Raw genomic sequence first — 27,001 nt, forward strand, 5'->3', positions numbered from 1 at the left:
CGGGGGAATATATCTACGCTAAAGATAACTAAGACCATATATAGAACTATAAAACACTAGATGAAAGAAATAAAGATGGACACTATAGATGGAGACATACCGATGGTTCATTAGGATCGGTAAGAATCAATATTAGTGAAAATTGAGTTACTACGAAAGCAATTTACAAATTCAATGACAATCATGTCAAGTACGCCACATTTCTTCACAGACCTAGAGAAATATTTTTTTTTTTCTTTATTCAAATTTGTATGGAATACAAAAACTCGAATAGCCAAGCAATCTTGAGAAAGAAGAATGGAACTGGAGGAATCAACTTGCCTGACCTTCAGGCACTCTAAGCTACTAGAAGCCACAGTGCATCAAGCAAAGTATGGTCTGGCACCAAATACAGACATATGAATCAATGAACAAATAGAAAGGCCCAGAGATAAATCCACACATATGGACACCTTATCTTTGACAAGGAGGCAAGATTATACAATGGAGTAAAGACAATCTCTTTAACAAGGTGGGCTGGGAAAACTGGTCAACCATTGCTAAATGAATGAAACTAGATCATTTCTACACACGTCCAACAAAATAGAACGTCAAAATGGATTAAGAATCTAATGTAAGATAGAAACTATAAAACCCTAGAGAGAAACATAGGCAACACTGTCAGACATAAATCACAGCAGGATCCTCTATGATCACCTCCAGAATCTGGAAATAAACAAGCAGAACAATAATACAAATGGGATTCTAAATTAAAATAAAAGCTTCTGTACAACAAAGAAAATATTAAGCAAGCAGTTGAAAAACACAGCCTTCATGAATGTGGGAAAAAATAATAGCAAATGACCAAAACTGACAAAAACATAATCTCAAAAATATACTCAAGGAACTTTGCAGCTCAATTCGCAGAAAAATAAACGACCAATCAAAAAATGGCGCAAGAAACGTAATAGACATTTCTCAAAGAAGACATACGATGGCTAAAACACAATGAAAAGATGCTCAAACATCACTCATTATTAGAGAAATGCAAATCAAAAACCACAATGAGGTACCACTTCACACGCAGTCAGAATGGCTGTGCGAGTCCACAAAAATCTGCAAGGCAATAAATGCTGGAGGGGTGTGAGAGAAAGTGGAACCTCCTACACTGTTGGCTGGGAGCAAGACTAGTACAGCCACTATGGAGAAGCAGCTTGGGAGATTCCTTTAAAAATTGCAAATAGAACTACCTTATGACCCAGCAATCCCACTTCTGGGCATACACACGAGGAAACCAGAATTGAAAGAGACACATGTACCCAATGTTCATCGCAGCACTGTTTATAATAGCCAGGACATGGAAACAACCTAGATGTCCATCAGCAGATGAATGGATAAGAAAGCTGTGGTACATATACACAATGGAGTATTACTCAGCCGTTAAAAAGAATTCATTTGAATCAGTTCTGATGAGATGGATGAAACTGGAGCCAATTATACAGAGTGAAGTAAGCCAGAAAGAAAAACACCAATACAGTATACTAACACATATATATGGAAATTTAGGAAGATGGCAATGACGACCCTGTATGCAAGACAGGAAAAAAGACACGACACAGATGTGTATACCGGACTTTTGGACTCAGAGGGGAGAGGGAGAGGGTGGGATGATTTTGGGAGAATGGGAATTCTAACATGTATACTGTCATGTAAGAATTGAATCGCCAGTCCATGTCTGACGTAGGGTGCAGCTTGCTTGGGGCTGGTGCATGGGGATGACCCAGAGAGATGTTGTGGGGAGGGAGGTGGGAGGGGGTTCATGTTTGGGAACGCATGTAAGAATTAAAGATTTTAAAATTTAAAAAAAAAAATAAAAAATTAAAAAAAAAAAAAAAAAGACTGAGTATTGGGCTCCTGTGTCCACCATGAAGCCAACCGGTTTCCCCTCCACATTTATAGTTACCCAGGACTTGGGGAGGGGCTTCGAGCCCTGACCCCCGTAGTCGCTATCCTCACCTGCGTAGAGGATATGACTGTCTAGGGAGGGAGTCTCGTTCTTGGGGTTCTTGGGCCCCTCTTTTAGATTTTTCTTGGGGCATTTATCTTTTCAAATGTCCAAACTCTTTACAAAACGCACATTGGTTTTTCTCAAGCTTACGCCTTGTCGTTTTTTCTTCAGTTTTTGAGTCCAATTTTTTTCCTTTCTGGAACCTGTTTTTGTTTTCAACCCCAGCAAAAAAATATCTGGGTCAGCTCTTTTTGATTTTTTACGGTTTTCTTCAGCGCTAATTTTTTTTTTTTTTCTAATGCGGTCCTCTCTCTCTTTTGGGGTCTCTCTATGATTAAAACTCTCTCGGCTGCCCTCACTAGATCTTGCAATGCATTGTTTATTTAACCTCTCTATCTTTTGTAACTTTTTTTAATACTGGGGCTGCTTGATTTACAAATGTTAACATAAACTGCCGCTCATGACTCATCTGCCTGTGGGTCTATAGGGGTATACTGTCTAAAAGCTTTCATTATCCTTTCCAGGAAGGCTGCTGGGCTCTCATTGGCTGTTGTCTCACTGGACTTATTTTGGCCACATTAGTTGGCTTTTTGGCAGCCCCTCTAAGGCCAGCCATGAGAGTCTGACGGTACACTCAGAGACGCTCCTTACCTTCAGCGCGTTTGAAGTCCCAGTTGGGTCGCACCAAGGGGAACCCCTCCTCAATGAGGTTAGGCTCTATTGTGGGCCTCCCATACACCCCTGGCACATTTTTCCGGGCTTTTGACAGGATCCATTTGCTCTCCTCTGTAGTAAAAAGTACCTGTAACAGTTGCTGACAATCATCTCAAGTCGGATTGTGAGTAAACAGGATAGACTCTAAAAGATCAATAAGACCCTGCGGTTTTTCAGAGGAGGGAGTCTGGGTTTTCCAATTGTACAAATCACTAGTGGAGAAGGGCCAGTACTGATATGTCCATTCTCTACCCTCTCTGGCTGGCCCCGCCCGGACCGGAAACGCATGAACGGTGGAGGAGGGAACCTCCAGGTCTTCTTCCGCTACGCCAGCCATTTTTTTTTGCCTTTTCTCCGAGTTCCCTAGGTGGGGCCCCCTTTTTCTGGGAGGAGATGAAGGCTTGGTTCTCTTTTTGGCTTCTCCCGATGAAACCTGTGGAACCTGTGGAAGCAAGGGCAGGGAAGAGGGAAGGGAAGTGAGGGGCTGAAAAACAAAAGGTTTTAGCCCAGGCCAGGGGGTTTTCCACCAGGTCCTGTCAGACTAAAGTGTATGGAGTTTGGTCTGGCTGGGTGTCCTGAACGGTAGGGGGTGAGCACCTTCTCTCTGACCGCTTGAATAGTAGGCAGGCTGAAGGTGCCTTCTTGTGGCCAGCTGACATCAAAAGCAGGCCACTCGGCAGAACAAAAGTTACTAACTTGCTTTTTTTCACCAGCAATGATAGATTCTGTGCTCTAGACTTGAAATCAGAGAAGTGGTTAATCATAAGAGACAAAGGAGAAGAAGTTGTTTGTCCCATGATCACAGAAAGGACACTGGGGAGCCAACAGAGCACACAAAGAGCAACGCAGACACCACAAATAGACAAACAGATAACAAACGCAAGGTGGCCACCGACAATGCACTCCAATCTTACCTGCAGGATGTTCACAGAGCCAGCCGCCTCCCCAGCAAGAAACCAGGCTCCGGCCTTACGCTGGACTTAACCCAGTAACCAGAGCCAGCTGCCTCCCCAGCACAAAACCAGGCCCTGGCCTTACGCTGGACTTAATCCAGTAACCAGAGCCAGCTGCCTCCCCAGCACGAAACCAGGCCCCGGCCTTACGCTGACTTAATCCAGTAACCAGAGCCAGCTGCCTTCCCAGCACGAAACCAGGCCCTGGCCTTACGCTGACTTGGCCTCTGCACTTTACAGCCAGATGCCTCCCAGTACAATACCAGGTCCCAGGCTTAATCTGGGCTTCTGCAACGTTAGCACCGGTGCTCAGAGCTCTTATCTCCTAACGAGGTTACTCCCTTCTACCAGGAGAGTTGTCCTCCCAGCGGGACGGAGATCCCGGACGAGCCCCCCAGATGTTATGCTCCGAGCCTGTATCTCCGAACCGACCGAGAGAGCAAGTCCACCACAGTAATGCGAAAACAAGAAGGGAGTTTATCACTAGCGCGCTAGGGCTCAAGTCTCATCCCACACAAGGGAATCCAACAAGAGCCCCGAACAAAGGAGTATGGCGGCTTATATACAGGCAGTTCTTTGTCTGTTACAGGAGTAGCTGGCGTTACATGATTGGCCAGGCAGGATGAGCGCATATCCTGTCTCTTTTTGGGAAACATGACTCAGGTCCTAGAGACCGTCGTTTGGTCCCTAACAGTAACAACTCATAAAAAAAGCACAGATCAAAATTACTTTCAACAGAAATACAAGTAAATGAAAAATAGAAAAAAATCTTACAAACTATAATGCTTTATCTACTTGAGAAAAACAATGGATTAAGTTACAGTAGCTAAAATTAAAGAGAAAAACAGAGACAACTTAAAACAGGGAAAACAGAGGCTGATGTTGTGTCCTACTTGAAACAGGAAAAACACAGGCTGATGTTGTGTCCTACATTGAAACAGGAAAAACACAAGCTGATGTTGTGTCCTGGTCGTGAGTGTCGGGACCCGGCTCGTGGCTGAGTTGAGCCTGCAGGTGACCTCGGGCCCCTGCGTCCTCAGGGCTGGACCCTCCCCCTCGCCGGGGGTGGCCTCGTGACCCAGGGGCTCCCCTGACCACTTGCGGGCCCCTGTGGGCTGTGGGTGGAGCAGCAGGAACATGAAGGCCCCTCGGGGAGAGCTGGGAGTTGAACTCGACCTGGGCCAGCAGCTGCCTGAGGCAGCATTCTCTCGGGTCAGCTCGCTGAGCGCTCTCTCCATCCGCACGGCCGCCACCCAGCTTTCCTGAGCTCTTTCCTCACAGAGGCGCACCTCCTGGCGATGGCAGGCAGCGGTTGTCTCCAATGCTTCGCTCAGGTCTCCAGCTCTCTTCTTGGAGAGGTTGTGGATCTGACACACGGATTTCAGCTCTCTACAGATGCTGAGCAGTTTCTTCTTGGACTCCAAGCAGCGCGATTCTTTCTTCAACAGTCTTCTGTGAAGTTGCATCACATGCCTGTCATGTAAATCAGGCAGGCTTTGCTGAATCTCTCTTTCCAGCTGTGAATTTTCACACCCCAGGGACGCTTCTACAGTGTGAAGACTTGAGATTCGTCCTGGGAGCTCTTCCCTCCTCTGCCTCATCTCCTCTCGTGTGTGTTGCTGTCGCTTGCTGCTCCTCTTCTGGACGTGCTAGAGACACACTGCAGTCAGCATCGTCAGGGACGCCCTTCAGGTCACCCTCCGAGCCCTGGACTGGGGGATGGCCGTTTGCTGGTTCCTTCTTTGTCTGGACGTCGGGATTCCCTTCCTCCCCAGTCTCCCAGGAGCTCAGGGAGGGGAGTGGTCGGGGGCATGGATCTGTCCAGGGGATAGCTAAGCTGGGGGAGGGGAAGCCAGCCAGGATCTAGGAAACACTTCTCCCTAAATGCTCTGAAACAGAGAGGGAGCTAATCCCCTACAGAGGCCTTGGGGGAGGTGGAAACTGCTGATCTCAGCTTGGAGCAGGCCACTCTAGGTGCATCTGGCCCTACAGCAAACCTAGGGGGTCAGAGCAGGGCCAGGGTACGGCCCTTTCTGTACACAAGGGCACACAGGGGCAGAGTGGTGGGGCCTCTTCTTGGCTGAGGTCTGATCCGTGGACTCCTGCAACAGAGAAAACCTGGGTCTGTCCCCAAAGTCCAGGTGCCCACCCTCCTCTGAGGCTCCCCCTCCCTTGTGTGTGCTCACCTATGCTGGCAGAGCCCAGGACTGGAGGGCATTGCCACCAGGTGCTAGCTGTGAGACTAGTACTCCGGCGCCAGCAGCTCAGGAGGAATCAACCTGAATGTCAGCATCTTACATGTGCATAGGTTCCATGGAGCCAGCACGTTCTTACTGTGTCCCTGGTACAAGGGGACTCTGTTCCCAGGTGGTGTGGTGACGTGGGCTGGTTTCCTAGCGTGGTCCTGCCATTTGCAGCCCATGCTTCCCATTTTCCAGCCCCTGAGTGGATCTGTAACCCACAGAGTCATCTTAGAAGTGGGAAGGGTGTAGAGGCTCAGTTTGCCCTGTTTGAATCCCCTTCACCATGTCTGTCTCTCCTAGTATCTCTCTGGCATGCCCACGCTCAGAGCCTCCTAATCAGGGTCTCGGACTCTGCCTAGCATCTCATCCTCAGTTCCTTTACTGGACACGGAAGCAAGGGAACTGGCACCTGAGACCCTTGCAAGGGTCCTGACAGTTCCAGGGTTCAAGAGCCCCTGGTGCATCCTGTGGGGTGTGTGCAGCAAACCCTCCTGAGGGAAGTCAGGCCCTTTTCAGGGCAGTGAGACCCAAGCCTGCAAGGTCACGTGGTCGATCTTTAAAAAGGATCCAATGTGGGCTGAAGCAATGACCGTGATCTCCCGAGTGCCCAGCTAGCCCTAAAATGTGTGACATGGAGTTGAAACTCTTGGCCCCTAAAGAGGTCTGGGACTCTTTATGGACTGAAGCATCTGACTCAGTGGAGAAGACCCTGAAGCTGGAAAGATTGACGGCAGGTGGAAAAGGGGGCAACAGGAGATGAGATGGTGGATGGCATCACCGACTCAATGGAGTTTGAGCAAACTCCAGGAGATGGTGAAGGACAGGGAGCCTGATATGCTGTAGTCTATGGGGTCGCAAAGAGTCTGACACTACTGAGCTAGTGAACAGTGAAAAAGAAGGGAAAAGACAGTAGAGCTAGAGTATTGCAGAAAAGGTTTTGGGTTGGTTGTGCTTCTCCAGCCCCTCTTGTGGGGTGGCATTTAAAGAAGCGGCAGGAGCATTTCCGCTCCCCTCCCACCCCTGAGACCTTCCTGCCTCCTTCCCTCTCCTGCCTCTCTTTGCTGCTTTCTTCCTCTCTTTTCCTCCCTTGCCTCTCCTGTTTGTCTATCCTCTTTATTTCCTCCCTCTTATGCAGAAGAAATCAGAAATCACACACGTGTTGCATCAAGGCTAATTATTTTCTAAGGTGTGTGTACATGTATCTATGTATTTTGTTTTTCCACAAAATTGTATTTAGGCTCTATTTGTATTTGTCCTATGCTTTTACACTGAATGTAATCATATTTTCTATTGTAGTATCTGAGTGTTGTCTCCCTTTGATACCTAGAGCAAACATAGTATTTCTTTGAAATGTAGAGCTATTTCAAAACATTTATGTGAATTTTCCAGTTTACTGTAAAACATCCATTCAATACAAAAGATGTACTGAATAAATAAAATGTAAAATTAATATTGTTGCAGTTGAGTCGCTCAGTTGTATCTGATTCTTTGAGCCCCCGTGCACTGTAGCCTGCTAGGCTCCTCTGTCTGTGGAATTTCCCAGCAAGCATTTTGGCGTGGGCTGCCGTCTCCTGCTCCAGGGGTTCTTCCCCACCCGAGGGCGGGAGCTGCACCTCCTGCAGTAGCAGATTCTTCACCATTGAGCCGCCGGGGAAGCCAAAGGGAAGTGAGAACCCAATTTTATCAGACAGATACGTGTGTAAAGGACAACACAACACAATAATTGCCGCATCTCTACAGAAGTAAAAGACGACGCTGTCTTCCTGTACTTCTTGAAATTTTAGTTTTACATCACTTAAACACAAGTCTACTTACCACAAGTCTAAGAAGTTTTGTTCAGTTTTTGATAGCATTTTTAAATATTCTATGTCCCTGGAAAAGATTCCGTGGTAATTTTTCATATACACAACTTCCCTGACGAGACACACACACGCACACACAACCAGTCTGGGAACTCCGGGGTCATAAATCCCACGCTGGAGGAGGTGACTTTCCTGAGAAAAATGACTCTAATCCAACTCTAGAGTTGGTTTGAGGTGCTCCTTTACTAGACGAAAGTTGATATCAATTTACAGGAAAGCATAAAAATCAATAGGGCATTGTTTTTTAATTAAAAATTTTTCTCCACTGCATTTCATATGTGGTTTGGTCATCCCTGAGTCGGGAAGATCCCCAGAGAAGGAAATGGCAACCCACTCCGGTACTCTTGCCTGGAAAATCCCACAGATGGAGGCTACAGTCCACGGGGTCGCAAAGAGTTGGACACAACTGAGCAACTTCGCTTTGGGCATTTGGCCTGTGAGGTGAGTCACCATACGGCAGATGGCGAGACATAGAATCATTCAGAAACAGGCACTCATGCTGGACACAGCAGGTGCTGTCCGCAGTCTCCCATGGTTGTTCCGTTTATACTACAAGTAATAAAGTCACTTTCTAGGTATGTGTGTGGAATTTCTAAATGGAATGAAATCCATCAATCCTCCTCCCCTCCCCCTCTTCTCCCCTTCTCCCTCCTCCCCTCCCCTTCCTCTTCCCCTCTCCCCACTCTTCTCCCCATTCCCCTCCTCCCCCTCGACCTCCCCTCTCCCCTTCCTTTCCCTCCTCCCCCTGAGCCTCCCCTTCTTCCCCTTCCTCCTTCTCCCCCTTGCCTCCCTCCTCCCCCTCCTCCTCCCATCCTCCCCCTCGTCCTCCACCCCTCCTCTGCTTCCCCTTCCTCCTCCTCCCCTGCTCCCTGTCTTCATCGCCTCCTCCCTCCTCGTCCCATCCTCCCCCTCCTCCTCCTGTAATCACACCCAGTGTGTCTGGCTCCAAAGCCACTATGCCAAGGTCACAGCCAGGACAGTAAGTCACACTGCCCTTACCCACAAATGGGTGGTCCAGAAATCCCAGTGACATGGGGATTAGCACTCAAAACCTCCTCTCCTCCCGCAAATTCAAATATCTTTTATTTTCTTTCCAGAACTCACTTAACACAAACGTGTAAATAGCGTTGTTTCTGAGCGCATTGGCCTTCCTAGGTGGCACAGCGGTAAAGAATCCACCTGCCAATGCAGGAGACACAAGACAAGGGTTGGATTCCCTGGGTCAGGAAGAGCCCCTGGAGGAGGAAACGGCAACACACTCCAGGATTGCTGCCTGGGAGTTCCCATGGACAGAGGATCCTGGCGGCTACAGTTGCAAGGAGTCAGAGAGAGTTGGACACAACTGAGTCACTGAACATGCAGGCCCATGAGGACATTCGATTTAAGTTGAGGTCTTCCATGCTGACTTGCTTCTGTCATACCCTGCAAGGATATTTTCTTTCCTTTTACAGAATCCCTTGCATCAGTTCATTTGACCGATCTTTACCTTTTCTCCTGAAAGTAAAATTCAGGAACAAAGACATGTAGTCAGGATTTACCTATGACAGATGAAGTCCAAAATAGGATGTGCTCAGGCACTCAGCCAAGTCCGACCGTTTGCGATCCTATGGACTGTAGCCCTCCAGGATCCTCTGCCCACAGGCATGTTCCAGGCAAGAATACTGGAGTGAGAGGCCATTTCCTCCTTCACAGGATGTGCCCGACACAGGGATCGAACCCGAATCTCCTACCTTGGCAGCGGACTTTTTTACTGCTGAGCCACCTGGCAAGTCCTGAATAGGAGGGTAATCAGCTAAAGCCCTGGGCTATGGCTCCTCTCCACCTCCCGCTGGCTGTGAGTGGATACAGAAGTGGGAGTGCGTGATGGTGCCCCCTGGTGTCTGCGTCCTGTCTGGAACTCCTACAGAGGGGGCTGCGCTTCTAGATTCAGGACCTGGAGTGTTCCACAGGGCATGTCCGCAGGCACAGCACCGGAGATGATGGTCATCTGAGTTAAATTCACCCATTCCAGTCCATCTTAGTTCACTGATTCCTAGAATATCAATGTTCACTCGTGCCATCTCCTGTTTGACCACTTCCAATTTACCCTGATTCACGGACCTAACATTCCAGCTTCCTATGCAATGTTGTTCTTTACAGCACCGGACTTTAGTTTCACCACCAGTCATATCCACAACTGGGAGTTGTTTCCGCTTTGGCGTAGCCTCTTAATTCCTTCTGGAGTTATTTCTCTGCTCTTCCCCAGTAGCATAATGGGCACCTACCAACCTGGAGAGTTCATATTTCAGTGTCATATCTTTTTGCAACCAGAAGTCAATATAGTAATGTAAAGCAATCATCCTCCAGTTAAAAATAAATAATTTTTTAGAAAAAGCTATACTGAAGGATCTATGCCTGCTGAGTAACAACGTCATCTTAAAATCAACTCATTTCTTTTACCAAGAAACAAAGCGGAAACCAAGACCATTGCCGAACCTGGCACAAGTCAGCAGAAAAATACCATTCCCCCTGCATCTCTAGCTCACATGCATGGAAAGAACAGCTGAGTGTGATTTCCAGGGAGGATATGCTGGATTTGAGAATACTCAAAAACACTCTGCCATGAAGTCTAGATAATAGAGCAGGCTAGGTTGAACATTTCCCCCAAGAGAAAATCTATTTCACAAAACCACTCAAGTGTGGAAAGAAAAAACATCAAAAGTCCAACAGTCATGGCACATTTCATGAACCACAAAATCTGATACCTTTCCTGGGATTACAGAATAAAACGTATAGCTTCACTTAAGTATAAAATGCCACTTATAAAGACAGATTCTATAGTCAAATAGACAGTGTGTGATCGACAGTTTTTGTTTTTAAAGCCGGACTGATAAACCATATTGAACTGTATTTTAGAAACAAACATTCCAGGGTATTTTTCTTAAAAGAAAAAAAAAATTATGTGACTCAAAAGACCACTTATTAAGATTTCTGTAAGTCTTTAAATCATTGGTCTCCACTGGCATTTTTCCTACACTCACAATGGAAGTCTGTGGGAACTCATGTGGTTTTTCAATCTCTACCCAATACTTTGGCCACCTGATGCAAAGAACTCACTCATCTGAAAAGACCCTGATGCTAGGAAAGATTGAAGGCAGGAGGAAAAGGGGATGACAAAGGATGAGATGGTTGGATGGCATCACCAACTCAATGGACAAGAGTTTGAGCAAGCTCTGGGAGTAGGTGATGGACAGGGAGGCCTGGCGTGCTGTGGCCCATGGCGTCACAGTCAGACACGACTGAGCGACTGAACCGACTAACCCATAAGCATATATTTCATCTCAGTTTTCAAGATACATTTTTATCATTAAAATCTATACAGAAACTCATTAAAAATGTTTTTAAAAATCTGCCAATCCAATATCAGAGATGAGCTCCATCACATAACACTGGGCATGTCTGTTAACACAACTGAGCCACAATTTCCATCTGAAATCTCTCTTAAGTTTCTCTAAATTTTATCAGAATGCAGAAGTGTTTTTCCAAAAATCTTAATGTTGATGATTGCTGAGTGATGGTTGGTTATAGGTGATTTTGGTTTATTTTTAAAGCACTCATTATTTTCCAAATGTTTCTACCTATTTTTTAAAGAAATTCATAGCTATTAAACCCCTCAGAAGTTGAATGCCAGAGTTTACTCAAGGAAGTCTGACATTTAGTGGGAAAGTGGCATTACACTAAGCAGGCACTAAGCAGGTAAAACCCAGCACTACCAATGGGGAACGTGGGCCACCGGCAAGTGAGAACAGCAGATGACAGGCCTACAGGCACTGCCAGAGCCGAGAAGACCCGAACTCCACAGGCACCGAGCTGGGATTTCTCACTTCTCGGCTCTTCCTGTGGGCTTTCTTTTGTATATACATGTATACTTAGGTTGCACCGGGTCTCAGGTGCAGTATGCAGGATCTAGTTCCAGGACCAGGGAGCAAACCTGGCTCCCCTGCACTGGGAGCGTGGAGCCTCAGCCCCTGGACCACCTGGGAAGAACATTAGGGATCGTGGGCTTTCAAAGTGACAGCTTGGGGATCACTTCCTCTGCCAGTAACTGTCACCAGTTTCTTCCACTGGATTCCAGGCCCAGGCACCCGGGCTGGAATACCACCGCCCCTCAACAGCACACGCACCAGGTGGTGGGGGTTTACTCTCCCACTCGGCGTTTCCCATCATCTGCTTAGCTATCCTCTCGGCACTGCACTGCTCCCGTTTCTGCTGTATGAGCCGCTGAAGCTCAGCTTTACACGTTGTGATCCGGATCTGGGAAGTGGACGGTAAAATTGTGCTACTGAAAACCTGTACTGTTGGTTTTCTATTTTGGACATTTGTCACTTTTGGAACCTGCAAAACCAAAAGAGTAAGTATCTGTGTCATAAGTAAAGTCTGTTTGATGATTAAAATCTACCCACGTTCTCTCTATTACACCAGACTTTTGTCCTTATTAATGTACCAATTTTTAAATCCATCTAAATACAGGGACATATTTTCTCAGTGAAAATCTAATTAAAATAAAGTTTAACCACTAATTCCAAATCTCCGTATTTTAAAAACATTCTCAGTGTAGCAATAACATTAAACAAAAATACTCATTAACTGAGACAAAGAAAGTGAATTTTAATTTATCAGTTGATTCAATTAAAATAGAATTGCCTAGGGAAGAATTAACGCAAATTAAAAATCTTACTTCAAATATATCTAAATCATGACATTTCTCACACAGAGTAAACTTGGGACTTTTCTTCCCAGAAGTATTTTTGCTATCTTACAGATATAACTATGCTATATTAAATGAAGAATAAAAGATTTTAAAGGTTCACTGCAGCCTAGGAGTAGAATCCTAGTTCATAATGACGTCTTCACCCCAGTTTCAGATCACCTTATTTGGTGCTTTCAATACTAGACTTCCCTTTGACTATGAAGATAAACCTCTCGTGCAAAGAAAAACGTCCTTCCTAAAAGACAAGTCACTGTACTGATTTTTCCGGTACAGTACACAGCCTCTAAACATCCAAAACAGTAGAATGAGATCCACAGACAAAACGCGCGCTACTGCCGGATGACAATACCTGCGGAGAAGTCGACAAAGGGACGCAGATAGCAGCGGAGGACTCGGAACGAGGCGGCTTCCCAGCCGGCATCACCTCCTGATCACTCCCTTTAGGCAGGGCCTGCTGCATGCTCGGTGGTTCCAGAGAGCCAAACATGCTTTTCCACTCTTCACTGACATTTGAGTCTTGTTTCCCATGTTTTCTAGCTATGAAAAAAGATCAGAATAATCTGAAGGAAGCCTCTATGACAAATCCGTGCTTGTATTACTCTCTGCGTGCATGGGGCAGAGGAAGGGGGATAGCACGGACTCATGAGCTATTTGTTCTTCATGAGGGCTGATTTATTTACATTCACAGAGAAACATGTTAGTTCTCATTTCATCTCTAGGGCAGATGGACAGATGCACTTTCAGTAGTGTTAGTAATTAGACCTAACTGCTGCCTAGTTGTCCAAGGCTGGCTCAATTTCAAGGAACCACCTTATCTGAAGAACCAACAAAAAATATAACTTTTTCAAATGTCCTGACTACACTGATAAATATGACCTCTCTATATCCAGAGTCAGTTACATGGGGTGAAAAAAAGAAATGAAAGGTCATCTGCATTCTTATGCATATTCCTTCACAGGTCTGTCAGCGTTTCTATGAGGAATTTCCAGAACTGAAAACATAAGTCAAATAGTAAAAAAAAAAAATCATATTAATAATATGTTCCATTTATAAGCTCAAAAACAGTGAATTTAGTGAAAATGCCCATTCCCTGCCACTTGCTGACACAAGCATCATCAGTCTTCACTAGTCACAAAGGCAGAGAATGGCATCTTGTTTCTATTTGCATTCATTTCATTGTTTACCTTTTAAATGTGAATTTCTATTCTATCACTTGTATGTTCAAATCCTTCACTATTTTTCTCTCGGGAGCTTGTGGTTTTCCTTATCAACTATATAAATGCTTTACATTTTATGGCTATAAATCAGGGGTCCCCACCCCCAAGTCGTGGCCGGTTAGGAACCAGGCTGCATAGCAAAAGGTGAATAGCCAGTGAAACAGAAACCAACCTCATCTCTCACCTGTGGAAAAATGTAAACCGTTAATAGTTAAGTTGCAAATAGTTTATTCCAAGTTCAACAGTTAGAAGTCTTTTCTTTTTTGAAAGTAATTCATCAGCTGCCCTCAAAATCTGATACTAGAATGCTGTTGTTAGGTTGCTAAATCGTGTCTGACTCTTTGCAGCCACATGGACTGTAGCTCACCAGGCTCCTCTGTCCATGGGATTTTTCAGGCAAGAACACTGAAGTGGGTTGCCATTTCCTTCTCCAGGGGATCTTCCCAACCCAGGGATCAAACCTGTGTCTCCCGCACAGCAGGTGGATTCTTTACCACCCAACCACAGAGAAAGCCCGATGCTGGAATATAAGGATTTTAAAAGGCATGTACTTGGAAGTGACTATATCTCCACAAAAGGTGAAAGGGAAGAATGCATGAGATTTTAAAACCCTTACACAATCAATGTCAATGTCATAAGAGCCAAAAGGTTTAAATCTCAACACTGAAAATCATGAAAATTCCATGTACAAAGGAGCCTGGTGGGCTACATACAGTCCATGGGATCACAGAGTCAGGCATGATGGGTACGACTAACACTTTCACTTTCAAATCATGAATGCATCTCTCCTTGGCAAGACTATTCAATTCACTGGCCATTACCCACTAGTAACAAGCTAGGAAACTTCACCCTCATTCTACACAGACTATTGACCTTGGGTTGGTGCTTAAAGGATTAAAAAATAGAACGTTGCCTTCAATCATATACTTCCACGGAGGCGGCTAGGCTTTGGAGTCAGACTTTGGATTGAATTCTGACTCCACACATACAAATCCACCATTTGGAAAGTTACTTAATTTCTCAACTGTACGTCCGCTTCTCCACCTTTCCTCTCCTTAGCCTTCATGCTATTAAATATAAATGGAGTCATTCACTCACTGTATTTGAAAGTTCTATATGTGAGAAATGTGACTTCTTAGTTTTACTACTAAGAACTTTTGCAACAACTAATAATAACAAGCTAACACGCACACACAGAAATGTACTAACCTCGCTTGTCATCTGGTTCCTGTTTGGTTTTAACAAGATCAACTTGTCTCCCAGTTATACCTAAGGCTGCCAAATCAATTACACCTTTCTGACTACTGTCATGGAGATGACTCTGATCCACTATATTGGCCTTTGCTTTGTTCGATTTCATCATGAAGTCTTTCAGAGCCAAAAGCTTCTCTTCCTCTTCCTCTGTCATTCCCTAAAAACAAATAAAACCATATGTCCTAGGTTATTTTGCAAGTCATAAGAGGCCTCAAAATGACTAACAACTGAAGGGTCAAACCATTCATTTTAAAATTGAAGAGTCAGAACAGTAAAATGAAGCAAGCAAAGGCAAGAGAAAAAGAAATGATCAATACAGAACATTACTCTGATCTCCGAGGACATTCGCCCTCTATTGGGCATTTTCTACTTTGTATCATGATTTATATCTTCACATTCTTTCTAAAAGGCAACATTCAAATATAATTCGCCTTTGAAATCTCCAAAGAACTTCATACAGTGTCTGGTAGATCTTTAATCTATAACTTTGAATAAACAAACCTTTAGTAATCTAAACAAAAATTCTGCAAGTACAGTATGAAGCCAAAGAAAGCGTGTGTACTGGGACTTTGTCCCTAGATGTGCTGGAACATGTGGTGGGACCCTGCTGGGAAGGCATTCTGTGACACATGAAGCACTCTGAGCATTCTGAACACACGCCTCATGGACTGACAGGCAAATGGAAGCAACACACTTGCATTGTTCAGGTAACAGGAAGACTAGAGTCAGGCCACTTCGGTTCAAATTCCAGCTGCACTACTTACAATCTGTACGGCCGTGAGCAAGCCACCCACTGTCTCTGGACCTCTATTTACCTATGAGGATAATTACCAGCACCCATCTTTTAAAACTATTATAAAATTTCAGTAAGTTAATCCACATAAGACAAACCACTTCAAGTCAAGTGAAGGGAAGTCGCTCAGTCGTGTCCGACTCTTTGCAACCCCATAGACTGCAGCCTGCCAGGCTCCTCTGTCCATGAGATTTTCCAGGCAATACTACTGGAGTGGATTGCCATTTCCTTCTCCAGGGAATCTTCCCAACCCAGGGCTCGAACCCGGGTCTCCCGCATTGTAGACAGAGGCTTTACCGGCTGAGCCACCAGGGAAGTCCAATGAATACTCATTTAAATAATGAATTCGATGTGCAAAGTAAACATTCTGGTACTTGGAGCAGTTCTGCATTTTCTTGACTTTCCAACCTCCACAAACTCCTGTAGAATGTTTTGATTATGCAAATGAAAAAAGTAATCAAATGGCAATTCCCTAAGGCCTCAATCTAAAATCCCTCTAAAACTGGAGCTTAAAGTAATAGTCACAATCCACTGCCACAAGAGGAAAATCAACTCGAGAAAGTCAAAAAGCTAAGAAATAGTGAAATAAAATAACATGAAAGTATAATACTTGTACAACATCCTTGACAAATTTTTTCCAATATTAAGCTGAAATTCATTTATTTACATTTCTCCTAAAATCTGCTTAGACAATGACACAGCTAACAGTTCTACTCTTTTTAGCCTACGTTTCAGCTCACAGGAAAGGACAGCTCTGCTTCAGTCCACACAAGGGAAGGCCAGAAAGAAGGCTGAGTGGAGAGACTCCCCGACCATGGAGCTCTAGACAGATTCTGCTCAGCAAAGGCAGCCAGTCACAAAAGTTACGCCCTGTGTGACCCCATTTACACGGAACACCCAAGACAGGCACACTCCCAGAAACACCGAGCCGACCCAGAGAGGGAGCGGCTGCTGACACACAAGGGTGCCCCCTGCAGGCTGACGGAAATGTCCTGGGGGGCTTCCCTGGCAGCTCAGATAGTAAAGAGTCAGCATGCAATGCAGGAGACCCCCCTGGGTCAGGAAGATCCCCTGGAGAAGGGAATGGCTACCCACTCCAGTATTCTTGCCTGGAGACTCCCAGGGATGGGGCAGATTGGCAGACTACATACTGTCTGAGTGTTTCCCCAAAGAGTCAGACACGACTCAGCAACTTCACATATTATAGAAAATGTTATAGAATTAGACAGTGGTGATGGTTTCACAACTTTGTGAATACACTAAAAACCACTGAAGTGTATGCTTTTAAACACTAATTATCTATGAACTATATCTCAATTAAAAAAATGCTAGGAATGCATCATCAAAACAAAAGAAAAAACCCTGACAAGGACAATCAGCTCAGTTCAGTTGCTCAGTCATGTCCGACTCTCTGAGAACCCATGAACACCAGGCTTCCCTGTCCATCACCAACTTCTGAAGCCTGCTCAGACTCATGTCCATCGCATCGGTGATGCCATCCAACCATCTCATCCTCTGTCGTCCCCGTCTCTCGCCTTACATCTTTCCCAGCATCGCGGTCTTTTCCAATGAGTCAGTTCTTCACATCAGGTGGCCAAAGTATTGGGAGTTTCAGCCTCAGCATCAGTCCTTCCAATGAATATTCAGTACTGATTTCCTTTAAGATGGACTAGTTGGATCTCCTTGCAGTCCAAGGGACTCTCAAGAGTCTTCTCCAACACCACAGTTCAAAAGCATCAATTCTTCAGCGCTCAGCTTTCTTTATAGTCCCAACTCTCACATCAATACATAACTACTGGAAACCCATGGCTTTGACAAGACGAACTTTTGTTGGCAAAGTAATGTCTCTGCTTTTAAACAGGCTGTCTAGGTTGGTCATAGCTTTTCTTCCAAGGAGCAAGCATCCTTTAATTTCATGGCTGCAGTCACCACCTGCAGTGATTCTGAAGCCCAAGAAAATAAAGTCTCTCACTGTTTCCATTGTTTCCCCTTCTATTTGCCATGAAGTGATGGGACTGGATGCCATGATCTTAGTTTTCTGAATGATAAGCTTTAAGTCAGCTTCTTCACTCTCCTCTTTCATTTTCATCAAGAGGCTCATTAGTTCTTCTTGACTTTCTGCCATAAGGGTGGTACCATCTGCATATCGGAGGCTATTGATATTCCTCCTAGCAATCTTGATCTAGCTTGTGCTTCATCCAGCCTAGCGTTTCTCATGATGTACTCTGCATAGAAGTTAAATATGTAGGATGACACTATACAGCCTTGACATACTTCTTTCCCCATTTGGAACCAGTCTTTTGTTCCATGTCCAGTTCTAACTGTTGCTTCCTGACCTGCATACAGATTTCTCAGGAGGTATGGAAGGTGGTCTGATATTCCCATCTCTTTCAGAATTTTCCACAGTTTATTGTGATCCACACAGTCAAAGCCTTTGGCATAATCAATGAAGCAGATGTTTTTCTGGAATTCTCTTGCTTTTTCGATGACCCATTGGAGGTTGGTAACGATCTCTGGTTCTTCTGCCTTTTCTAAATCCAACTTGAACATCTGTAAGTACACGGTTCACGTACTACTGAAGCCTGACTTGGATAATTTTGAGCATTTCTTTGCTAGTGTGTGAGCTGAGTGCAATTGTGCAGTAATTTGAGCATTCTTTGGCAATGCCTTTCTTTGCGACTGGAATGAAAACTGACCCTTTTCAGTCCTGTGGCCCCTGGTGAGTTTTCCAAATCTGCTGGCATATTGAGTGCATTTGTTCGTAGTGATGCATCCTAAGGCCCACTTAACATTGCACTCCAGGACGTATGGCTGCAGGTTAGTGATCTCACCATCGTGACTATCTGGGTCTGAAGATCTTTTTTGTATTATTCTTCTGTATATTCTTACCACCTCTTCTTAATATCATCTGCTTCTGTTAGATCCACACTGTTTCTGTCCTTTATTGAGTCCATCTTTGCATGAACGGTTCCCTTGGTATCTCTAATTTTCTTGAAGAGATCTCGTCTTTCACATTCTATTGTTTACAGCAAAAGTGTAGTCCCTTAATATCCGTCAGACTTCTGCTTCCAGCCATGATGTATAACAGGGACAAGATTTACCCTCCCATTTAAAACAACTCTGAAACCAGACAAAAAATATGAGATGACACTTTTCAGACACTGGAAAGCAGGAAGCACAGGGCTCTGATTCCCCCAGATAAAGGTGAGTCCGATGACTGTCCCAGCTTACTCTTTGGAGAGTTTCCAGACCATGGCATGAGGAGGGTGATGGTGGGGGGGACTCAGAGTTCATCAGAGCCATGTTCAAGAGACAAATCAGAGTTCCAGGAAGCCAAATGGCCAAGCGTGGGGCAGAGCCCTGAAGAAAAGAGACCCCCTGCCAAGCCAGAGCTGTGGTCAGGGCGCCGCCAGTCTCCCACCGAGCGCTGAGCTACATGTGTATGAACCAACACCTGGGACCAGGAAAAGGCAACAGAAAGCAGCAAGCCAAACAACCCCAGAGCTGACAAGGCCGGGGATCACTCACTCTGCTCCTACCAGCCGGAAGTGGGAGACCTCTTACCACACAGAGCATCACGTCCTCACGAGTCCCTAGGAATCGAGCTAAGCTGGCCACTGACCACAGGCTGATCTGGATCTCCCCTAACAAAGCTCAAAACCAAGGCTTAACATCATCAAACCAACTCCAAATAACTTTCACTGTAGAACAAATCCAACACTATACAGTCATCCTCAGGACCCCCAAAGAAATCCAGATGCTTGATCCCCTCAATAAAATGGCAGCACAGTATTTGCAAGGAACCGACAAACGCCTTCCTATATACTTTAAATTACCTCTAGATTACTTATCATATCTAAAACAATGTCAATATTATTTAAAACAAGTTGTAAATACAATGTAAATAATATGTAAATAGTTACCAGTATGAGGCAAATTCAAGTTTTGCTCTTTAGAACTTTCCGGAATTTTTTTTTTTTTTTTTAATATTTTCAACCCACGGTGGTTGAATTCATGGATGTGGAATGTGTGGATACAGAGGGCCAACTGTGTAGTGTAAAGCGATTTAGCACCCAAAAGTATAAAATTCACAATCAAGAGAGAAAGAAAAATGGATGGCCAGGAGTCAGAGATTAGGCGAAAACTTACATTTTATTGTATATCTTCTTATATACCTTTTCAATTTTACACCATGCATAGATACTAGCAAGTCAAAATGCTTTTAGTTAAAAAGATGTACAAGTTTAAAATGTTAATTAAAGTATCTGTTCTAGCATCTGATTAAATGAATATAAAAAAAAAACAGGGAGCTCTTATTGATGAGATCAATCTAAAATAATCCTGACGTGTTACCTCCAGATGGGAAATCCTACTGTAAATCTGGAGGACAGGCAGATTTCAACTCCCACAGAGGTAATGTTCCAGAAGTGTACTTTAAGTCTATTATCTGGTACTCTGAATATATCAGGGAAGCAATGCTAGGCTGCTCTGGAGAGGCCTCTGTTAGTCACACCGTATCTCAAGTGTCCCCATGTGGTCCTACAGAAAAGAGCCCTGAAGAACCCCAAGCCAAAAAAATAAAAAGAATTCTGCAGGAGGGTAAATTCTGCAGAGGCTAATTTCTCCCCTCTGTATTCCTGACATTAGGACAAGGACTCAGTTCCCACCTCCAAAGCCTCCTCTGGCTCCAGGCCTCTTCCAGGAATCCCAACAAACTCAGAAGCACAGGGACCAAAAAGACAGACTCGCAAAGGGCTGGAAGAGATGAGCAGCCCAGGGGCCTCTTCCTAAGTCCACATAAAACCCCAGCAAGCCTCTCAGCTTTAGTTCCTTATCCTCTGGGCACTCTGACAGGCAAGATGGCACTTTGCAGTGGTGGGGCGGGGGTTGGGGGAGGCATGTAGAGTGAAGACAGGTTTAGGTTCCGACATTAGCTTTGAAATGTAATTCACTAACTATGCATGCATAGGAGCTTAACTACCCTCACTGAGCCTCAGTTTCCTTATCTAACAAAATGATGCCAATATCTACTCATCAAACCTATTTCAAGGACAGGCACACAACACAGAAAATAGACTCACTGTGTGTTCTCAAGCCGGGGAAGCCGGTGCCGTGCTGTGCAGCTCAGGGCCTCGGAGACTCTAGCCTGCCGTCCCTTCCGGCAGCAGCACCTAGCCCTTGAAGCAGAGCATCCCTGCCCCTGAGGAGTCTCCTGAGACCATCTGTGACTAGTCCCCTAAGATTATTCACAGAAACGGCATACGACACGGGATTCCGTGTTCCCCGTTTCCACTCACAGAAAGGAGATGAGTGAGGACCTCAAGCACTGAGGCTCAGGAGCACAAGTCAGCCAGAGTGCAGCGCTTCCATTGGGACCCCAGGGGTGCAGGCTGGCGCCGGGGAGCCCGCAGGGCACCGGGGCTGGGAAGAGGAGCAGCAGGACGCAGAAGGGCTATGGACGCCGCCCCTCCCCTCGCCCTCCCTTTGCCCCGGGCAGCGGGAAACTGACACCCACTGCACGGGGAGACAAGCAACAATCAGGAGCTAAGGCGGCTCCACAAAATGACTAATGACTTACACGGAAGAGAAGACTTCCGCATAGAAGATTTCAGCTTAATATACAGGATTTGCATGGAAGAGAGGGATACAAAAGAATCACACTATTCACGCTCCAAGAAACATCTAAACTGGGGTGCTTTTTATTGCACGAGGAAATCTTTTTGATAGGATAAGAATTACTTGCTCAGGAGAAAGAACTAGAAAATGTGATTCCATACCCAATTTTCCATAAACTGGAAAATACATCTAACGTACAAGCCAAGGTTAAAAGAAAACTCTAAGAAACAAGCTCTCTGGCAATTCAAGTCATATCAAATTGAAGTCCTCTGAAACACAGGAAACAGAAACACTGGTTTGCAAGGGACTTTCAGAGGCAGCTCAAGTCTCCAGATAAAGTCAGACCTCAAAGAACCAAGGTGGTTATTAACCAGCATCCCACAGAAGCCTACTGCAGCGTTCAATCACCCAAACCAACATGTGGGCATCAGACAGCACCAGACAGTCAGTGACAGGCATCAATCTGAGAAAGGATTTATCTCCCGAAGCGGACCGATTCTCTCTCCACAGCAGGTGTTTTCTCCTCTTCGTTTCTCTTAGATAAGACAGTGACCAATACTCATGCTCTTAACCATCATGCCCCACAGACTTAAAAGTCACTCATTCATGGTGACCCCAAGCATTCACTTTAAGGCCCACGGACATCTTTTCAGGAACCGTACCCTTTCTTTCTAACCAGTTACACTCCTACTTCGTCTTCCCTAGGATCCACACATCCCTCTAGAACAGGATGCTGAGTCTAGATGTGAATAATGCCAAGCATAATAACAAGGATTCCTACTTCTAATGCGATTTGTTACCAAGGGTTCAAACCCACAGATTTCCAAGACACAGCAGTAAACTGCGGGTTTATTCGATCTAAGACACATTATGAGTCCCAGCATTTTACCTGCTTGCATGCAGCGAAGACTCTAAATTTGAGCTGAATTAAACCAAGAGTTTTCTTTATTGCATTTGTGTTCTGTAATTTTTTTTTCGAACTGAACTTCTTTATATTTTTGACAAAATATGAAATACAATCAGGAATATACTTAAATCTAAGGTTGTATCTACTTTTGCCCTCATTTATATAGCCAGTAACCACAAGCAAACTTACTAGGTCTCCCATGATTCCTTATTTAACTCAACCCGGTGCCTTATCATCATCACAGTATGCCTTAGATCGCAAAGCAAATGCCTATCTACCAGATTTATTGACTCATTTGCTATGCTACAACTTAATCAAAAATATTCTTACACACTAGATGTATGCCTCCATGTTTTTATAACATCTGCATTTAAATGTAAGATTCCGGAAAAGTGATACTACCTGTGAGAGCAACTTCTGCAGCAGCTGTGCTATGGCAGGATCCTCAGGTGGAGGGCAGTCAGGAAGAGACCCGTTTCACTTCTTCTGACGCATGTGAAAACGTCTGAACAAGCTAGTGATATCTTTAGACCTCAAAGCATAATCAAATAGAGAATGACTTACTGGCTCTTTTAAAACACTGAGTAGAACAAGTTTTCTTTCAATCTCTATTAGAAAAATAAAAAGAATTAGCCAAAGATATAACATACAGTACAGCTGTTTTCAAATTCAATAAATACAACCTGTGTAAAGTTAACATAGGCATTCATTTTCTAAGAAAACGGGAGATATCAACATCTGCAACTTTTGCTTAGAAGAAAAAAGAACACCAGTGACCTTTAGAGAGTGAAGGTATTTCTTCATTCATTGTTAGCCTCTGAGTACACATCTGTGTCTATCACACTTGAATACTACCAATGTCCAGACTAGAAAAGTTTAGACCCCAAGTTTTCTAGATCTCAAAATGTCAGATGACTTTCCAGATCTATGAAGTATCTGAAGTTCGCAGGTCTAACAGCCAAAAGGTACTAATCCAGAGAAGATGCCCAACAGCCACAAGGCCACCCTCAGTCAGCAGGTTTTCCCAATAGCTTCAACCACTTCTAAAAAATATTACTCTCTCCATAGAGTTCTTAAAATCTCTTCTTTTTTCATCCCCAAGAATGTTCTCCTTGTCAATGCGTTTATAATAAAAGGCGTTCAACAGTAACCAAGAGGACTTTTTAAGACAGATTTAACTACCTGGTGAGCTGGCTGATAGAAACCAGCCTACAAAGGTTATCTTTTGTCTAATCCAAACCGCAGAAAAGTAAGAACTGTAAAGCATATAGATAAGCAGTCTCTCAACTCCTAAACCTGGCCTTTCAAACTATACAACAATGATAAAAGCAAAGAGTAACACGAATAACAATTTCTGAGAAACAAGGAGAATGGTGCAGATTTCTAACAAACCACGTAAATATCAGGTTTATTTCAGTGAAACACAACTAAAAGTTATTACAAATGAATGCAATTTTTCAATCTCAGAAACACTCCTTTCTTTCATTAATAGTTTAAGAGCCAAACTTGCTTCCTTGTTCAGTCACTTCAGTCGTGTCTGACTCTGCGACCCCATGCACCACGGCCCGCCAGGCTCCCCTGTCCATGGGATTCTCCAGGCAAGCATACTGGAGTGAATGGCCATTTCCTTCTCCAGTGATAAAGAAGTGAGTGAAGTGAAGTCGCTCAGTCGTGTCCGACTCTTTGTGACCCCATGGACTGTGGCTTACCAGGCTCCTCTGTCCATGGGATTTTCCAGGCAAGAGTACTGAAATGGGCTGCCACTGCCTTCTCCAAAGAGCCAAACTTCTATGGCTCAAAAGAGAATTAGCAGTCAAAGCAGTAGCAATCTCTAGACCTGGCTTCTAAGAAAGCCTTAACAAACTTCAAAAAAGGAGGTCATATTTTTAGCAATATTATCCATCTTTCACAGATAGATAAATTGTTCTCAGGATGAAAATTTTACTTTACAAACTCTAGGAAAGAAAGAATGATGATTCCCCACACTGGATTAATCTATTATGAAAAGGAAAGACTGAAGGGAGTCACAGCCACTTATTTGCAAAGGATATCCAAGGTCATTTACTCCAACCACAGGGAAAGCACACTGGGCTTATAAAAGTAGGAGAAAGCTAGGGAGGAATAGGAACTTGCAAAGGCAAAATGAGTATTTTAGGATGCTTTAGCAAACTAGAATCACCTCTCAAAAGTCCATTCAATTTAAATATCTATCAATATTTTGATAGCTGGCTGTCCAGCAAAATGAAGGGTATATACACTGACAAGCTGGATAAATAATTGCCTTGTACAAACCAAAGACCTACAGGTGCTACACTGCTTGGGAAGGGGTGGGGGAGGGGTGGGGAGCAAGAGGGGTCAGTTGTTTTGAGATTAAAATAAAAGAAAAAAAGAAACCAGAACCAGTGAGTGCTCTAAAAACCAATTTTGGAAAAAGCCTGATTCCAATTTATTATCAATGTGGACTTGGGCTGAAATCAGTTATACACTTACAACAAAAGCAGGTCCATCAATATATATTCCTGCTACACTTCCCTTAACAGAAGATGCTTCAGACACTGCACAAAAGGAGAAAGGGTGAGCCACTGAGCGCTGCGTTACACTCAACATGCTGGACAGCATAGCGGCTCCCTGGACTCCTCTCACCTTCCAGAGCGTTTGTTCATTAACATTAACTACCTTGAAAGAAATGGGAGAAGTCTGTAGTCCAATTTAAATCTTTAAAAGTTTAAATAAAAACAGGACTCTCCAAACCTCTTTCTTAAAGGGGCACAGTTGGAAGGGAGGATTGATTCCAAGCTGGAACATGCATACCTGTATTATTGGTTGAGTAATATATGGATCAAGGTAAGGCATCAGTTTGCAGTAGACATCAGCTGTGCTTAGTTGGTGAGCTACCACGGTGATAAATCCCACAGCACCATAGCGTATCTATAGGTTGGGATGACACAGAAAGGGGGCTAAGAGGGAAAAAAAAGGCATGGATTCAACCACGTTCATAAAGAGTTCCACACTATCAAGATACCATGTTCATAAAGAGTTTCCCACTATTAACATCAACAAATGTTTCCCTTACAACACTACTGATACAGGGATTATACAAATGTTACTATCAGGTTGCCTCTGACTGTCCTGGGACATAAACTGAGCCAGGCGAACACTCTGACGTCATACTATTCCCACCCATAACTATGAACAATACCGTAAGGGGGCAAAAACAGGTCCCTCTTTCCTTGGGATTCAAACTCTTATGTTTTCAGTCAGGGCTGACGATGGGGGACACGTCCTCACTCACGAGACTGACTTAAAAACCACAGGACAGAGACTCGAGTCCCAGCAGCACACGGCAGACTGTGACCCCATGTCATCCACCTGACGGAGGTCCAGGGACGCACAGCCACCACACAGGGCAAGGAACGGCGAAGGCGTTTCTCCTCCAAGTCGCGGCTTGGATGAAGGGAATGATCTCACCTGACTGACACTCATTTACAGGCAAAGATCTGATCGTATCAAATTTGAATACTCATGAATTCATTCACAAGGCAATATGAATTGAGACTGAAAGGCAGAAAACATATGCTGCCCACTGTTAAAGAGTTAAGATGGAAGATTAAACCACAAAATTAAGTGAATATCTTTTCACATCTTTTAACTATTTTCGGTACGACACTTAACGTCAATGATTTCAACTAACTGAAGATTTAGGATAAAATTCACACAGCTAAACTAACTGGATTTAGAATAAAATTCAAACTTCTAAAAGCAAAACAACAACAAAAAAGCAAAAACCTATTAGTTCTGAGCATATGAAGACATCATCATTTAAAAAACACTGACGTCATAGGAGGTTCAGGCTAACAGGGAACTAAGACTTCTGCCACCACAGTGCCGATCCTACGGTGGAGTGAGATGCTCCCTTTGTCTTTCCCCTTTACAATCAGCACAACACCGAAAACTCAACAAAGGTGCCTCTGCCCAACACAACGAGGTGCAGAATTCAACTTACCTAGACGCCTAGAGGTGGGGGGACCGGAGCAAACAGGAAAGGTGGGCCCAGGGAATACACAGTGGAGACTGCAGTCTGCCCTCCGCCCACGGCAGCTGAGCTGCGGCCCCAGAGGCTCTGGCCTCCCCTGCAGCAGCACCGACAGCCTCCGGTGACCGGGCGGCAGCGGCACTGGGCCAGGACCCCGTCGCCCCAGTCACAGAGGCGCCCACAACTCCAGCCCCACACCTCCCGCCACCGCAGCAAAGCCCTCACACCTTGCAACACAAGGCCCAACAGAGACAGGCCTGCGCCCCCAGCTCTAGTCCACCCTCCCCTCATCCTGTGAGAGCAGTGCCAGGGACTCGGGAAAACCCTGCACGTGACCAAGGGCCCACTACCCTGATGCCCGGGCAACGATGCTAGCAACAGTGGCAGCGCAAGGCACACCACCACCAGGCAGCAGAGGTGGGAGCTTCAGGCTCCTCAAGACAACCAGAGGCAGCACGCACAAAGGAACTTTAAAAGTTAGGCTATAGTGCCACCTAACGGACAACAGAGAAAGACTACTAACTTCCAGCCTGCTGAACCAGAATCAAGAAGCCTTCACTATTTCCAAGGCACAGGAAGAGAAACACCCTCATCAAGCACCTGGAAGAACAACAGGAAGATTGTGTCACAAAAAGGAAAGGAAAATTCTCCAGAAACTAAAGCCACTGAGTA

The 27,001-nt window shown here is 44.7% G+C and overlaps 1 protein-coding gene across 1 annotated transcript; it reads right to left on the reverse strand.

Annotated features, from left to right (window-relative positions):
- Positions 1–3,048: 3,048 nt before the first annotated feature.
- On the reverse strand, positions 3,049–25,345 carry LOC108634955 (phosphoinositide 3-kinase regulatory subunit 4-like; the record flags this gene model as incomplete). Its single annotated transcript, XM_018045272.1, has 5 exons — positions 25,108–25,345; positions 14,936–15,137; positions 12,859–13,046; positions 11,923–12,133; positions 3,049–3,143 (listed from the first exon to the last, which is right to left on the reverse strand). Coding segments are annotated over exons 1-5 (738 nt in total), but the record flags the coding sequence as incomplete, so codon positions are not given.
- Positions 25,346–27,001: the final 1,656 nt, after the last annotated feature.

The sequence above is a fragment of the Capra hircus genome, unplaced genomic scaffold (genome assembly GCF_001704415.2).
Source record: "Capra hircus breed San Clemente unplaced genomic scaffold, ASM170441v1, whole genome shotgun sequence".
NCBI lineage: Eukaryota > Metazoa > Chordata > Mammalia > Artiodactyla > Bovidae > Capra > Capra hircus.